Source organism: Dasypus novemcinctus, chromosome 2 (genome assembly GCF_030445035.2).
Source record: "Dasypus novemcinctus isolate mDasNov1 chromosome 2, mDasNov1.1.hap2, whole genome shotgun sequence".
NCBI classification, from domain to species: Eukaryota; Metazoa; Chordata; class Mammalia; order Cingulata; family Dasypodidae; genus Dasypus; species Dasypus novemcinctus.
Genome location: NC_080674.1, coordinates 142,130,771 through 142,147,293, shown reverse-complemented (window position 1 = coordinate 142,147,293; position 16,523 = coordinate 142,130,771). Strand labels below are relative to the sequence as shown.

General features: G+C 38.6%; 1 protein-coding gene across 2 annotated transcripts in view; it reads right to left on the bottom strand.

Moving 5' to 3' along the window:
* Positions 1–16,523, bottom strand: part of SEC24A (SEC24 homolog A, COPII coat complex component) — a 131,326-nt gene that overhangs the window by 70,278 nt on the left and 44,525 nt on the right. For both annotated transcript variants that reach the window (XM_058279000.2, XM_058278995.2), the window contains exons 3-7: positions 4,582–4,752; positions 2,605–2,682; positions 1,406–1,566; positions 962–1,134; positions 381–483 (exon numbers count right to left, since the gene is read on the bottom strand). In XM_058279000.2, the coding sequence (XP_058134983.1) occupies positions 381–483; positions 962–1,134; positions 1,406–1,566; positions 2,605–2,682; positions 4,582–4,752 (686 nt within the window). The remainder of the gene's footprint in view (positions 1–380; positions 484–961; positions 1,135–1,405; positions 1,567–2,604; positions 2,683–4,581; positions 4,753–16,523) is intronic.

The following is a 16,523-nucleotide window of genomic DNA, read 5'->3' as shown; positions in this document are numbered from 1 at the left end:
TGGCCATGTGCCAAGGTCCCAGAACCTTACGACAAAAGTGAAACAGCTTCTTAAAACATCAAATTTTACTCCAAATGGCAGGTATGTGGATCTGGGTATGGTATTTTAGGGTAAACAATTAGTAATTTTTAAAATAGTATGGTTCATTTATCTATTTGTTTCAGTTAACTGTTCAGAACCTCTTGGATTTTTTAATAATTTGCTTATTTTACCTCATTTAGAAAATGTTTGGCAATAACATTTTTGGATGAATTATAAATAAAGAAATCTGTCAATGTTCAAGTTCCTAAAGATAGCTCGAACAAATTCTATATGGACTCTTCAAACTATTACAGAAAATTCCTTATCAGCACAAGCATTTACTGCCAAGTAAAACATACCGCTAGGTCTTTGAAAGGATGAAGTAGCAGCCCCAAAGGAAGTTTGGCTTTATTCAGTAATGCCTGAGTCTGAGGAATGCTAGTCAGTGTGCATCGAAATAACCTATTATCAAAGTAAAAAAAGTGTCAGTTGCTGTTATGATTACTTTTGAAAAAAAAAAAGGAAGAATATCATATGCCATTACAGCTAATAGGAGTAGTAAGGGTAGCAATTATTTCAGGAATTACAACCTGATTTCACTTAGAACATTTCAAATATCAATTACATAAAGCAAATAATAAAGTTCTATTTTTTGCATGCAGAAACTTCTTTTATAAATTAATATACTTGTACACTTTGTTCATAGTACAAGAAATTCCAAGAAAAAAACATGGAAAACTTTTAGAATAGGAGGAATATTACACTTATTATGAAACCCGGTTGGACTTGAGGAAGCTGCCATCAGTAAGAGCAGCTCCAAGAAGAAGAAAAAGTTGCAAAAACTATCCCAGGAGGACTAGAAGCCCCATCTCCTATGCCCCAATAAAAACAGATCCAAAAAAAGAAAGAAAGAAAGAAGAAACACTGTTTGAAACCTTACTCTGGGTTACAGTTAAGTTTCTGGATGTCTTCATGCAAATTTGGAACTGGAGGCTGCAAAGGTGTTGCTGGAAGCATGTTTCTTTCTTGAAGAAGATTGATAACTCTTAGACCCTCTGGATGTAGGCTTAATCCACGCATGCTTGCAGTTAAATGATTAGCACCTAAGGAAGTCTGCAGATATATAATTTCAGGGTTTAAGTAATCTTTATAATGTCTTCAGTTGAAACCTGAAGTGTTTAGAGACTTGGCTACTTAATTTCTCTCTAAATAACAAACAAAACTGTAATCTAGATTTTCTGGTCAACCTTTGGTTCTGGAGAAATATGAAAGAATAAAGGCTTTATGAAATGATGATTATTATTCTAATTGGTTATAGAAACAGTCAATATACCTTCCTAAAATTTTCTTCATGGAAGATAAGAGAAAAAACAAAAGAACTTACCTGACTAAAGGCCAGTGGTCCACTTGGATAATTCAAAGAAGACGATGGCATTCCGGTTGTACCAGGTGGTGTAGTGTTCTGATAACCAGGTGGCAAGGAGGGATATGAATATCCAACACTTCGGGCCATTTTGGGATTCTTATTAGTAAACTGTGGTGTTGCTAGAAACAAAGAATTTTTAAGTTCTATTTTGTACTCCAGAATACTTTAAATCAACATATAGATCCAGTAGGTGCCAAACAAGGAATTATAATCCCAAATTCTTTTAGATAATTTAAAACTTTCAATGATCAATTTTGTAAAATAAGACCAACACTAATAACAAGATGTAAATATAAACATAAAAATTTGGTGTAATTTATTTTCATACTATGTACTAAATTTCTACTCAGGCTAAAATTTAATTCAAAACAACTTTAATAAAAACATCCTAGGGAAGCGGATGTAGCTCAATGGATAGAACTTCCACCTACCATATAGGAGGTCCAGGGTTCGATACCCAAGGTCTCCTGACCCATGTGGCGAGCTGGCCCACGCGGAGTGCTGCCAAGTGCAAGGAGTGCCACCCCACGCAGTAGTGCAGCCCACCCAGGAGTGGTGCCACCCACACAGAGAGATGACACAACAAGATGATGCAACAAAAAAGAGACAAAGAGAAGAGACAATATGAGATGCAACGAACTAGGGAGCTGAGATGACGCAAGAGAATGATTGCCTCTCCCCCATTCCAGAAGGTCCCAGGATGGGTTCCCAGAGCCAGCTAATAAGAATACAACAGACACACAAGAATGCACAGTGAATGGACACAGAGAGTAGACAACAGGCGGGGAGGGGGTAGAAAATTTAAGTAAAAAAATATATATATAAATATAAATAAATATATATATATATATATTTAAAATCCTAGATGTTCAATTTAGGGAACTAGTTAAATAAATTTAAATTGTTCTAATAGATAAAATATCCTGCACTTGTAATATTATAATAATAATAAAGCTCATGATCCCAATTCTGGAAAAAAAGAAAACACTAACAAAAATGTAAATGCATGGAGATCAAAATACTAATAGTAGGTATTGCTATATGATTTTATGTAGAAGTTTTATTTTTTTGTTTCTACATTTTCCAAATTTCCTACAATGATTAAATAGCATCTCTATAATCGGAAAAAGATTTTAAAAACTTTCATAGCATCTTACCCAAGAAGCCACCTCCTTCAATTTCATCATAAGTATTGTTAGTCACCATAGACTCATTATTGGTATGTGGTGCACCACCTAAGGAAATTTATTAATAATATTTAAATTAGAACAATTACAATTTATGCAAGATTTGAGCTAATATCTAAAATTTAATACAACTTTCAAAATGACAGTTTAAACCACAGCCTAGAAGAAATGTCAAATGTTGAAAATAAGGCTTTGTATATAAAGTTTAAGTATACAAAATATATAAAAGATTTAAATAGCTTAGATGTAGCTTCAGTGAAAGGAAACATGAATTTTCTGAAGCAATCTTCATATTACATTGTGACTAAGACAAGAGCCCAAATAGCAAAGCTTTCAAAATCCAATCTTGTACATTAACTTCTAAAAATTATGATCCTTTGTGGTTTATAAAATTATACACTATCTGAAAGATTTCAGCCATGGTGAGAGCTGCATTAACAACCGCTAAATAGTAGTATATAGTGAAAAAAAAATCATAAAAATCAAAACACTACTAGGGTGGTATAAGGGAACCCTGCATTTTACGCATGATTTTTCTGTAAACCTACTTCTCTAATTAAAAATAAAAATAATAATACTTAAGTATAAAGAAAATAAAATTGAGGATAAAAGACCTCATTTTCAAAACATCTAACAAACAGAAAGGAATCCAGAATGAATTTGAAGGTGATATAAATTAATAGAATGGTTGTTTTAGTCTAGGGAAAACCACTAAAATAAAATCAAAGCCTTAATTTGTCTTCTCCCATAATTGTACTAGGTTAAAAATAAATGCCAGGGACATCTGTTTATGAAGAATAAAAATTTATTTCGAGAAAAGATTATTTCCAGATATCTCTGCTGTTTGTGAATTATAATTAAGACAGAAGAAACTTAATTCAGTGAATAGCATCAACTTCTAGCACCCAAGTAAAAGTTTACTAACCTTAAGTCATATTAACAGCAAACATAAATTTAATGGTTTCAATAAAGTCAATAACTTCTTTCAAATTCCCATGAATAACATGACTTTAGCTATAAATTGATACAAAAAACCCTACTAAAACTTTCAGTAAAAACAAAAACATTGAGCATATTGTGAATTCTTTCTATTTAAATAGTTTATTGTAGCTAGATTTACAAAGCTGTAATGTGGCAATGGGTGGGAAAAAATGGTATCATTTAGTTACACATTGTTAATACCATTCCTTCCAAGCTACTCCCAGATCGTTTTTTTCCCTACTTGAAATATTTTAAAAAGGAAAACCAAGAAGAATATACAAAAATGATAATATTGATTGCATTCAGTAGTAGGATAATGGGCAATGTACTACCCCCTACTCCTCTTTTCCTATTTCCAAACCTTTCTGCAATGATTATATTACTGCTAAAACCGAATTTCTTCCTTTACTTATTTAAATTAATGAACTCATGTTTCAAATTTACATACTGAGGTAATACTGAGGTAATGTCTTAAAACATACGATTATTTGTATAAAACTTCAAAATGCTTGTACACTTGACTTTTTAGTTAGACTCATAAATATTTGTTAACATTTACAATAATAGGTTTGATCAAAATACTGCTTTCATGAAAAAGACCCAGTATTTTAAAAGATATTTCTAACACCATGTTCAGAAAGTCAGGAATTAGCCTCCCACCACTCTCCAAAACCCAACCTAAAGTATCTAACTTTAGAGCCACAATTTTTAAAAATCTGCACAGGAACACAAAATTTAACAAAAAATGTTAAGAACAGTGGTTCCCAAATGCTAGTCCACAACCCAAAATAAGGCAATGAAATTCCTGAGGAACTTTTTTAAACTTTAAATTCCTGAGGAAAATCCCTAAACAAAACAACCTGACTTTGCAAAAATCTGATTCTGATACACAGAATCAGATTGTATTCACCTTTCCACCCTGAGTGAAAATTTAAATCATTTGACTTTGTTTTTCGACTTGCTTACCTTCTTGGTTGATAGCTGAATTAAATGAGGGCTGAGGTACAGTACTATGTGAGGATTTCTGGGGAGTGAGGGCCCTCACTGGAGGTGGGCCTGCTACTGGAGGGGGTCCAAGAGGAGTCCCTGGTTGAAAAGTGGTAGGCAGAGGTGGATTCACTGAGGGAGGTGCAGAACCTATGGAAACATTAGTTTTCACATGTCACTTCAAAACTTAAGACAAAGGTCTTTTATCAATTCTGATTATATTCAAACTTACATTTTAATTATACTTATGACCAATTTAACAGAAATATAACTTCTCATTCACAAGTCTCTTCTACTATGCTTCCTACTTGTCAATTCTGTCAATTATTAAAGCAGTATAAATATAAAATCAGAATCAAATCACTTCTACAGTAGGTAAAACAACCCATATATTAATTTTTCATTAAATGGTCACAGAGGTTCAACAGGCCATATAAAATATTCCTAGTAAATTAACATGAATAGAATTTTGTTAGTAGTCAATTAATATAGTCAATTCAATGAACATTAACTAGGTTTAAAGTTAGCTTTCTAAAAACACAGGCTACTGTGGATATTCTAAATTCTCCAAGTTTTAGTTTGTTTTTATGGGTGAATAAACTGTTAAAAATGAGACTAAAATTTTTATACTGTTCAATGTTTATCTAATAATAATTAAAGCTAGTTTATCTTGCATAATGGCTTAAATAATATAACAACATTCTGTACTAGGAATTTTTCTTTTTGGAATAATGAAAATGCTCTAAAATCAACTGAGGTGATTACAGCAAAAGCCTATGATGAAAGTGAGAGCCAGTAAGTGTAACTTTGGAATGACTGTTCAAGGAATGGGGCTATATAACACAGGGAACCATGTGGTGAATAATGGACTGTAGTTAATATAAATACAATAACGTTCATTCATGAACTATAACAAATACACAGTATTAATACATGATATTAATAATAGGGTGGTTTATGGAAAAAATATACCAAATGTAAGCTATGGACTATAGTTAGCAGTAATATTTAGATGATGTTCTAAATAATTTGAAACAAATGTTCCACAATAATGCAAGATGTTCGTGGTGGGGTGATGTATGGGAATCCTGTATTTTATGCATAATCGTTTTGTAAACTCACAACTTCTCTTCATTAAGAACATTCTCTAGGTTTAAATATCAGGAAAAATTCAAAGTTTATTTACATATATTATAAAATACTGTGATTCAAGAGGTTTAAATGTTACCAATCAAACTAAACCCAGAATAGCATGGTATTTTTCCTTTTATCTATCAGTATCTCACTGCTCAAAATTTCACCATTTTTCTATGAGGTCAATAAGTTCTGACTAGGGTAAAAATGTTAGCAGTTACACTTACAGAAATTCTTCTATATGATATCAAAAGTTTCAAAACCCAAAACCACTTGCTCGTTCAAGTAAACCATATGCCAAAGAGAAGGAACAAAGAGGAAGAACAAAGTCAAAAAGTAGATAAAACTCCACTGATCAAGTGTGTGGTTTAATTCTTCATTCTAAGACTTAACCTATGAGCTCATAGGTGAAAAAGGCAAAACATTTTATTAATAATATATTATAATAAACTTTATATTTTGTAAAAGTAAATGAATAAAGGTACTCAGATATGAAAATTTTCAATATACTTTTTCAATGTTAAATTCTTCAGAAGCAAATTGAAAAATTCTTATATTACTGACCTTATAGCTCCCAACAAAACTAATTAGTACCTTCTTGACAAAAGTGAAAACAAAGATTCCTTCCATGAAACTCCCTTATCGAGGAAGCACCCACACACATCAATGGCATTATAAACAAATCAAAGGAACAAAGGGGCAAGGTACATTACCAACTCAGCATTTTTTTGTATCTGACTACAAAGATATAACAATCTAATGTTTAACAAAATGGAAGTTTATAAATTTCTCACAGCTTTAGGAATAGTAAGAATATTTTGATTTATAAAATAGACATTTTATTCCAAATTGAACAATCCTCATTTTAACCAATAATTGCGTGAGTTTCTGAATCTCCTTTCTTCCTAAAGCTAGTGTAAGGGTGCTAAAAGGTGATCTATTTGGAAAAAAATTTAGAGAATTGAATATGTGTAATAAAATCTTAGTAGAAGGGGGGGGGGACTGAGAATTTTAAGATAAACTATCAGGTACCTACTATTAACAGTGGGTTTAAAAACAAAAGTAGAGCCCTGCCCAAGTCAAGATGACAGAGTAAGAAACTTCAAGGCTCTGTACCCACAGTGAAGCTTTGAACAACCAGAAAGAACTGGCAGAAACATCTTTCTCAAGCACCAAAAAACAGTTAAAGGATTCCAGTAACAGGAAAAGTATCAAATCAAGAGAAAAGCTATTTAAAAGTGGTAGAGGGAGAGGGGATGCAGCTAAGTGTTGAGCGCCTGCATCCCACATACAACATCCTGGATTCAATCCCAAGGCCTCCTTAAAAAAAAAAAAAAAAGTGATAGGAAGTCATGGCTCACTGGTTGGCCTCTCCCAACCTTGGCAAGGAGCTGGCCTGCCTTCCTAGTACATGTCCCTGGTCCCAGTTACAGAGAGAGCAGACTAACACTTTTGTATAAACTGGGCCAATGTCTGCAGTGGCAGGGACTGAAACCAGAATACTTACTGCCAACTTACTATGAACCTGCCTTGCCCTGCGTGGAGAAGGCAGCTGACAGAAAATTACAGAATGCTGGCAGAAGAAAGAACCAGTGAATTTGAAGATAAGACAACTTAAATCATCCAGTCTAAGGAACAGAAAGAAGAATGAAGAAAAGTAAACAGAGCCTGAGGAAAGTGTGGGACAACATCAAGCATACCAATATACACATTGTTAGAGTCCCAGAAGGAGAAGAGAGAAAGGGTGAAGAGATATTCAAGGATATAATGGACAAAAACTTCCCAAATTTAATGAAAGAGACTCCCAGAAAGATGGTTAGAAACACACAGGACTCTCTCCTCTCACAGAAAAATGCTAGAGGACAGGCAGAAAGGGCCTGGGGGGAAATGTTCTAGGGTACAGGACACCAGGGGAAGGCTAGATACTACGCAGACAAGAGAAAGGCACAGGAAAGGAACCTTGATGTTAAAACCGTGAGTAAACTACAGCTGGAGGTGTTGGTGCCACTCTCCCACCCTGTGAGGAGAAAGCAATGAATGAATTCTCCTGCCGTGAACCTATAGTTACAGATAAAGAGGGATGCAGGGATCCACCTACCTCAGAAAATGGGAGAGGGGAAGAGGACTTGGCCCAGTAGTTAGGGCATCCATCTACCACATGGGAGGTCCACGGTTCAAACCCCGGGCCTCCTTGACCCATGTGGAGCTGGCCCATGTGCAGTGCTGATGCACGCAAGGAGTGCTGTGCCACGCAGGGGTGTCCCCCGCATAGGGGAGCCCCACACGCAAGGAGTGTGTCCCATAAGGAGAGCCGCCCAGCGTGAAAGAAAGTGCAGCCTGCCCAGGAATGGCGCCGCACACACGGAGAGCTGACACACAAGATGACGCAACAAAAAGAAACACAGATTCCCATGCCGCTGACAATAACAGAAGCAGACAAAGAAGACGACCCAGCAAATAGACACAGAGAACAGACAACCGTGGTGGGGTGAGGTGGAGGGGAGAGAAAGAAATAAATAAATCTTTTAAAAAAAAAAGAAAAGAAAATGCGAGAGAGGGACACAACCTAAGACTGATAGAGCTTTTGACCAACAAATTGGTCAGCTGTGTCCCATGAGCCATTCCAGGCTGGGTGGGGTCACATCATTGCTTGCACTGGGTCCCATACGGGACTAAAGAGATCTAACCCTCTCAAACACCCTCCCAACTGACCTGGACTGGTTGTTGATGACTCAGAGGGGAGTGGAATTATTTCTCCCCGGGAAAACGGAGGGGCTGACAGCAAAGGTTGGAGAACCATCTCTAAGAAAGTTTGCTTTGCTAGACTCTTAGCCTCCAGGAAAGAAGTTTTGTCCTATTGGTTCAGTCTATGTTGCAGCAAACACAATCTGACCAGGATTTGAAACTGTCAAAGAGTGCCATCCATTGGTCAACCAATGAAGTGCATGTGAGGGAATTAAAAGTAAATAAATGAGAGGTTCTTTCCAGCCTCTCTGCCCCAGAGCCCTTGGAAGCAGGTCTGCAACCCATCATTGGGTCCAAGGCCCAGATTTGAGCAACTAAAAGGGACAATGCTAAAGACCTAGAACAGACTGAACCAAGAATCAAAGAAAGGCAAAATACAGTCTCCCACCACTAAATCCCTACGAAAGAGAGAGAACTGAACAATAAAGTAAATTTACCATCATAATCAGATGCCTAGACATCAGGAAAAAAATTAAAAGCCATACTAAGGAAATGGAAGAAATAGCCCAAGCAAAGGAATATATTAAAAACCCAGATGAGACACAGGATTTCAGACAACTCATCAAGATTTGTACAAATTCCAAAAATCAAATCAATGAGTTGAAAGACAATATGGCTAAAGAGATAAAGGACATATACTCACATACTTTGACAGTTTGAGATTATTTTTGTGAATCACAAAAGATTTTGTTTGTAAGCTATTCTATTCTTCTTGGTGTGATACCCTTTGATTATATTGGATTCAGTTGAGGGGACCTTGATTAAATTACCCATTAAGATTAAGGCTTTGATTTGACCACACTGGTAAGCATGACTCACAGTCCCCACCCCCTTGGTAGGCCGATATAAACAATCACTCAAGCAGATATACCTGGAAGAGGAGAGAACTTTGTCATTTTTCATCCTGTCATGTGACAGATAGGAGAAGGCTCAAATAGCACAAGTCCCAGGGAGAGAAGGACTATCTGCCTGATAGCTTAGAGCTGAACTTGGGAAGAGAGCCAAGAAAGATATAGGAAGCCCTGCAAAACAAGCCCTATGCCAGCTTACGACTGAGACCTAGAAGAAAATGGGCCCACAAAGTCTCAGAGGGAGAGGAAGTCCAGACGGGAAGGCTGAGACCAGCCAAAGATAAGAGACCATGTTGTTTTCAACACATTGCAACTGACTTTGGTGAGAAAGGAACTATGAGTTGGACTCTTTACACTCTTGTAACTGTAAGCTTTATCCAAATAAATACCCTTAATAAAAGCTAACAGATTTCTGGTACTTTGCATCAGCACCCCTTTGGCAGACTAATACACATACCATACAATCTATCCAAAGTGTATAATCAGTGAATTTTAGTATAATCACAATGCTCTGAATTTGTTGCCACAAAAAATTTTAGAACAATATCATTACTCAAAAGAAAGAATACAATAATTTAAAAAGAAATAAAGGACACCAAGGAGACACCGAGTGAGCACAAGGAAGAATTAGAAAACCTGAATAGAAAAGTAACTGAGCTCATGGGAATGTAAGACATGATAGGTGCAATCAAAAACACACTGGAGGCGGTGAACTTGGCCCAGTGGTTAGGGCATCTGTCTACCACATGGGAGGTCCGTGGTTCAAACCCCGGGCCTCCTTGACCCATGTGGAGCTGGCCCATGCGCAGTGCTGATGCAAGCAAGGAGTGCCGTGCCATGCAGGTGTGTCCCCCATGTAGGGGAGCTCCACGCGCAAGAAGTGCACCCCATAAGGAGAGCTGCCCAGCGCGAAAGAAAGTGCAGCCTGCCCAGGAATGGTGCCGCACACACGGAGAGCTGACACAGCAAGATGACGCAATAAAAAGAAACACAGATTCCCATGCTGCTGACAAGAACAGAAGCGGACAAAGAAGACGCAGCAAACAGACACAGAGAACAGACAACCGGGGTGGGGGGGGGGAGATAAATAAATAAATAAATAAATCTTAAAAAAATAAAAACACACTGGAGAGGGAAGAGGATTTGGCTCAACTGAAAGGGTGTCCACCTACCATATGGGGGGTCCAGGGTTCAAACCCAGGGCCCTCCTGGCCCGTGTGGGAAGCTGGCCCATGTGCAGTGCTGATGCACGCAGAAAGTACCGTGCCATGCAGGGGTGTCCCCCGCTAGGGAAGTCCCATGCACAAGGAGTGTGCCCCTTAAGGAGAGCTGCCCTATGCTAAAAAAACACAGCCTGCCCAGGAGTGAAGCAACAGAGAGACGAAGGGGAGAGTCAAAGTGAAGCACAAGAGAGACCAGGAACTGAGATGATGCAATTGACAGGGAACCCCTCTCCACATCAAAGGTCCCCAGGATCGAATTCCTCTGAATCCTGGAGGAGAAAGATGAGAAGACAAAAAAGAGAAATAGATACAGAAGACCACACAGTGAATGGACACAGACAGCAAAAACAGCAGGGCAGGGATGCGGCAGGGGAGGGGAAAAAACACATTGGAGGAAAAAGGTCTTAAATGAAATTTTACCCATGTTCATATTTCACATGCGGTTTTACTATGCTATACAGTCCCATGTTACATTTTCTACATTTCTTTTAGTAATATACATGACCTCTGACCCTCCCTTTAAACCACTGTCATACCTATATAATAGTACTGGTAGTTACAAACATGTTATGCTTTCTTTGAAGCTAAGCAAATGTATCTTAGCAGCAGAAAATGTTAATATCAGACAAAAAACCACATTAACTGAAAGAAAACAGAAACAAAGTACTACATATTATAGGATTCCAGTTTATATAAAGTGTAAATACAAATCAATTTATATAAAGATGAAATTAGATTAGTGGTTATGTAGGGCTAGAGAATGAATGCTAAGGGATGTGGAGTTTTTGTTCTTGGAGTAATGAAATTGTTCTAAAAAGTTTTGTGGTGATGAATGCACAACATTGTGATTATACTAAAACCCACTGATCATATACTTTGAATAAACTGTATGGTATGTGAATATACCTCAATAAAACTGCTTAATAAATAAGCAATTGTAAAAGAATAACCAGAAATAGCAGCTATGTACAGCACAGGAAGCATAGAGAAATTAAGGGGTGAAGAATTTTCTTGTTTGTTTTTCTGTCTTTTGTTTATTATTACTGAAATAATGAAAATGCTCTAATATTGACCGAAGTGATAAATGCACAAATATGTATTTATTCTAAATACCACTGATGTACACTTTGGAGGAAGTGTATGCTTTATTAATATGTATCAATGAAATTTGTGTAAAAAAACATACTAGAGGACTATAAAAGTGGACTTGAGAAGACAGAAGAAAGAAAAAGTGATACAACAGACACAACAGCTGAAATCGAAGAGAGTAAAGAACATAGACAAAAGAGCAGAAAAAATTGAGCAGGGTCTTTGAGGGTTGAATGAAAAAATGAAAGCAACAACATAAATGTCATGGGAGTTCCAGAGGGAGAAAGGAAAAGAGGCAGAAGAGGAATTTGAGAAAATAGTAGCTGATAATTGCCTAGCAATCATGAAAGAAATGTATTTCCGTGTCCAAGAAGTGCAACATACCCCAAAATCAGAATAAATTGGAACAGATCCACTCCAAAACACACTACTCAGGCTATCAGAACTCAATGATAAAGTTAAGATGAGCAGCGAAGGAGAAACAAACCATCATATACAAGGGATGCCCAATAAGAATTAGTGCAGATTTCTCATCAGAAACCACGGAGGTGAAAAGACAGTGGTATAATACAATTTGGATACTGAAAGAGAAATATTGCCAGCAGAGAATTCTTTATCCGGCAAAACGTTCTTCAAATATGAAGGTGAGTTTAAAATATTCACAAAAAAACAAAAACTAGGAATGTTCATTAAAAAAGAATTCATCTTTGCAGGAATTATTAAAGGAAGCCTGAGAGCCTAAAAGGAAAAGACAGGAGAGAGAGGCTTGGAAGAGAATAGCAGAAAGTATAACCAAAAGAATAAAAAGACAGACAAAAATAAGATATAACATATGAAAACCAAAGAATGAAATGCTGGAAGTAAATAACGCATTTACAGTAATATCACTGAATGTGAATGGACTAAATTCCCCATTCAAAAGATACAGGCTGTCCTGGAAAAAGATGCATAAACTCTTGAGAAGAATGCATAACCTGCTGATTTGGGATTCAACATTCTGTATATATCTGTTAGGTATAGCTCATTTATTGCATTGTTCAAGTTCTCTGTTTCCTTGATGATCTTCTGTCTAGTTGTATCTAATGATGTGAGGGGTTTGCTGAAGTCTCCAATTACTATTGTAGAGATGTCTATTTCTCTCTTCAGTTTTGCCAGAGTTTGCCTCAGGTATTTTATGGCACCCTGGATAGGTGCCTATATATTTATGACTGTTATTTCTTCCTGGTGGATTGTCCCTTTATTAATACATAATGGCCTTCTGTATCTCTTCTAACTTTTTTTTTCATTTAAAGTCTGTTCTGTCCAATACTAGTATAGCTATCCCTGCTGTTTTTGGTTACTATTTGCATGGAGTAACTTTTTCCAACCTTTCAGATGCCAGGGCCTCCTGGTGAGGGCAAGCTGGGCCACACCGAGTGCTGGCCCATGCAGGAATGTGGCGCTGCGCAGGAGAGTCACCCCGTGTGGGAATGCCACCTCATGTGGGAAAAGACACCCTGTGCAGGAGTGCCAGCCGACATGGAAAGCTGGTGCAGCAAGATGAAGCAGCAAGAGATACAGAGGAGAGAAAATAAGAAGACATAGCAGAACAGGGAGATGAGTTGGCACAAGAGAGTAATTGCCTCTCTCCCACTCCAGAAGGTCCCAGGATTGGTTCCCAGAGCTGCCTAATGAGAATACAAGTAGACACAGAACACACAGTGAATGGACATGAGAGTAGACAACAGGAGGAACAGGGACAGGGGGAGAAGTAAATAAAAAATTACTTTGAAAAAAATTTCAGCTGTTATGTCCTCTGTATCCCTTATTCTTTCTTCTAGCATTTTGCATCTACTCTTGTATGCCTCTAATGTTTTTTTGTTATTGTTTGTTTTTTAGGGCAGGCAAGGGAGTAAAGAGTTCATTAAAAAACAAGAGAAGAGAGTATGCAACCTGAGACAGATTGCGGGTGTGCTGCAGGGTGAGACACACGTGTAGGAACCCCGGTACATGTAGGAACCTGGTTTAGACCTTTTTAAAAACCTTTACTCCTCCATCTTCATAATGTTGGGGAGGGGCCTCAGAAGTTTGCTGTTCTGATTAGTTGCCTTACAATCCCCCCCATTAGCTATCGGGGACCAATGGAAGGCCCATTGTTTAGAAGTGTCCAGGGCTTCTCTTTGATCCTGGAAAGACTTCCAAATGGGATCTCATTGTCAGAGTCTTGCAGGATCATTTCAGCAACCTTTCCCTCAGGTGGTTTCCTGGTAGGGAATGTGGTCTGCTGGACTCTAATGTGTTTTGTTTTGTTTTTTTAAAGATTTATTTATTTATTTATTTTAAAATCCCCCCGCCCCAGTTGTTGACTCTCTGTGTACATTCACTGTGTGTTCTTCTATGACTGCTTCTATCCTTATCAGCAGCACCAGGAATCTGTTTTCTTTTTGTTGCATCATCTTGTTGCATCAGCTCTCCATGTGTGTGGTGCCATTCTTGGGTTGCACTTTCTCTCACACTGGGCAGCTCTCCTTATGGGGCGCACTCCTTGTGCATGGGGCTCCCTTACGCGGGGGACACCCCTGTGTGGCACAGCATTCCTTACGCACATCAGCACTGAGCATGGGCCAGCTCCACACAAGTCAAGGAGGACCGAGTTTGAACCGCGGACCTCCCATGTGGTAGGCAGACGCCTTATCCATTGGGCCAATGTGTTTTTGATCTCATCTATCATGTCTTTCATTCCCATGAGTTTTTACTTTTTTATTCAGGTTTTCAGATTCTCCATTGTGCTTATTCAGTATCTTAACGTCATTTATGTCTAGTTATATTGTCTTTCAACTCATTAATTTGATTTGGGAAATTTGTGTGCATCTCACTGATTAGTCGTCTCAAATCCTGCTTCTCTTCTAGTGCTTCAGTATATTCTATTTCTTGGGCCATTTCTTCCATTTTCTTAATATGGCTTGTAATTTTTTGCTGATGTCTAGGCATCTGATTAGGGTGATAAATTTACTCAGATGCTCGATTTCTCTCTCTTTTCTAGGGATTAGTAGGGGGAGGCAGTGTGTTACTGCTGTTCTTTGATTCTTGCTTCATCCTCATCTGTCTTTAGGATTGTCCATGTTAGTTGCTCAAATCTGAGCCCTGGACCCAGTAATGGGTTGCAAACCCGTTTCCTTGGACCTTGGGGAGGGAGGCTGTAAAGACTGGAAAAAAGCCTCTCAGTTTTTAACTTTTCTTTATGTATACTTCCTTGGTCTGCCAGTATATTGCACTCTTTGGCAGTCCTCTCAGATGAAAGGGACATTCCCCTAGAAATGCACTAAGAACCTACACAAAATACAATAACTTAACAAATGAAGCACATTTAAAAAAAATGAATCCGTCATCAAAAATCTCCCAAGGGAAGCAGATTTGGCTCAACAGACAGCATCTGACTACCACGTGGGAGGTCCAGGGTTCAAACCCAGGGCCCCCAAACTGTGTGATAAGCTGGCCCATGCGCAGTGCTGATATATACAAGGAGTGCTGTGCCACGCAGGGGTGTCCCCCATGTAGGGGAGCCCCACGCACAAGGAGTGCGCCCTGTAAGGAGAGCCGCCCAGCATGGAAAAAGCGCAGCCTGCCCAGGAGTGGCGCCACACACACGGAGAGCTGACACAGCAAGATGACGCAACAAAAAGAAAACACAGATTCCCAGTGTTGCTGACAAGAATATAAGCAGATACAGAAGAACTGACAGCGAATGGACAGAGAGAGCAGAAAACTGGGGAGGGAGGGGGAAGGGGAGAGAAAGAAAGAAAATAAATAAATAATCTTTAAAAAAAAATCTCCCAACAGAGACTTCCGGGAAGATGGCAGACTAGAAAGACATGGGACTGCTTTCTTTCCCAGAAGCTAGAGAAGAGGTTGAAACAGCCTGGAAAAAGATCTTCTATGGTTTAAGACACCAGACAAAGGCTGGACACTGCCCAGAAGAGGGACAATGGAGGGGAATCACCATGGCAAAACTTTGAGTTGAAACTCAAACTCAAACTACTGCCAGCAACCTCCCCAACACTAAAGATACTTAGAATTCACAGGGCTCTGGGCCATATACATATAAAGGGGGCTCCAGGAATCCACCGCCCAGGAAAGGGGGGAGAGAGGGACAAAGCCTAAGGCTGACTAAGTTTTTTTTCTTTTTAAAGATGTATTTATTTCTCCCGCCACTTTGTAATCTGCTTTCTGTCCATTCACTCTGTGTTCTTCTGTGTCTGCTTGTCTTCTCTTTAGGAGGCACCAGGAACCAATCCTGGAACCTTCCAGAGTAGGAGAGAGGTGCTCAATCTCTTCCATCACCTCAACTCACTGGTCTGCAGCATCTCTTATTATCTGTCTCTTTTTATTGTGTCATCTTGCTGTGCCAGTTCTCCACGCAGGCCAGCACTCCTGCATGGGACAGCACTCCTGCATGGGACAGCACTCCATGGGATCCAGGACTCCATGTGGGCCAGCACTATGTTTGGGCCAGCTTACCTTTACCAGGAGGCCCTGGGAATTGAACCCTGGACCTGCTATATGGTAGATGGGAGCTCGATTGCTTGAGCCATATCCACTTCCCCTGAATGAGCTTTTAACCCACAAATTTGATCTTCTGTGCCATTGTTTGCCTTGAGAGCTAGCAAGGGTCTAAAGATCTGGGACTAAAGAGAACCAACCCTCCTAAGCTCCCTCTCTACTAATCAGGATGATTGTTGAGGATGCAGAGGGGAGTGGAATTATTTCCTACCTAGGAAAAGGGAAGGAGCTGCCAGAGAAATCTGGAGAACTGTCTCTGAGAAGGTTTGAATTACAAGGCATTTAGCCTCCAAGCAGGAATCTCTATGACATTGATCTGGTCTGTGTGGCAGCAAATACA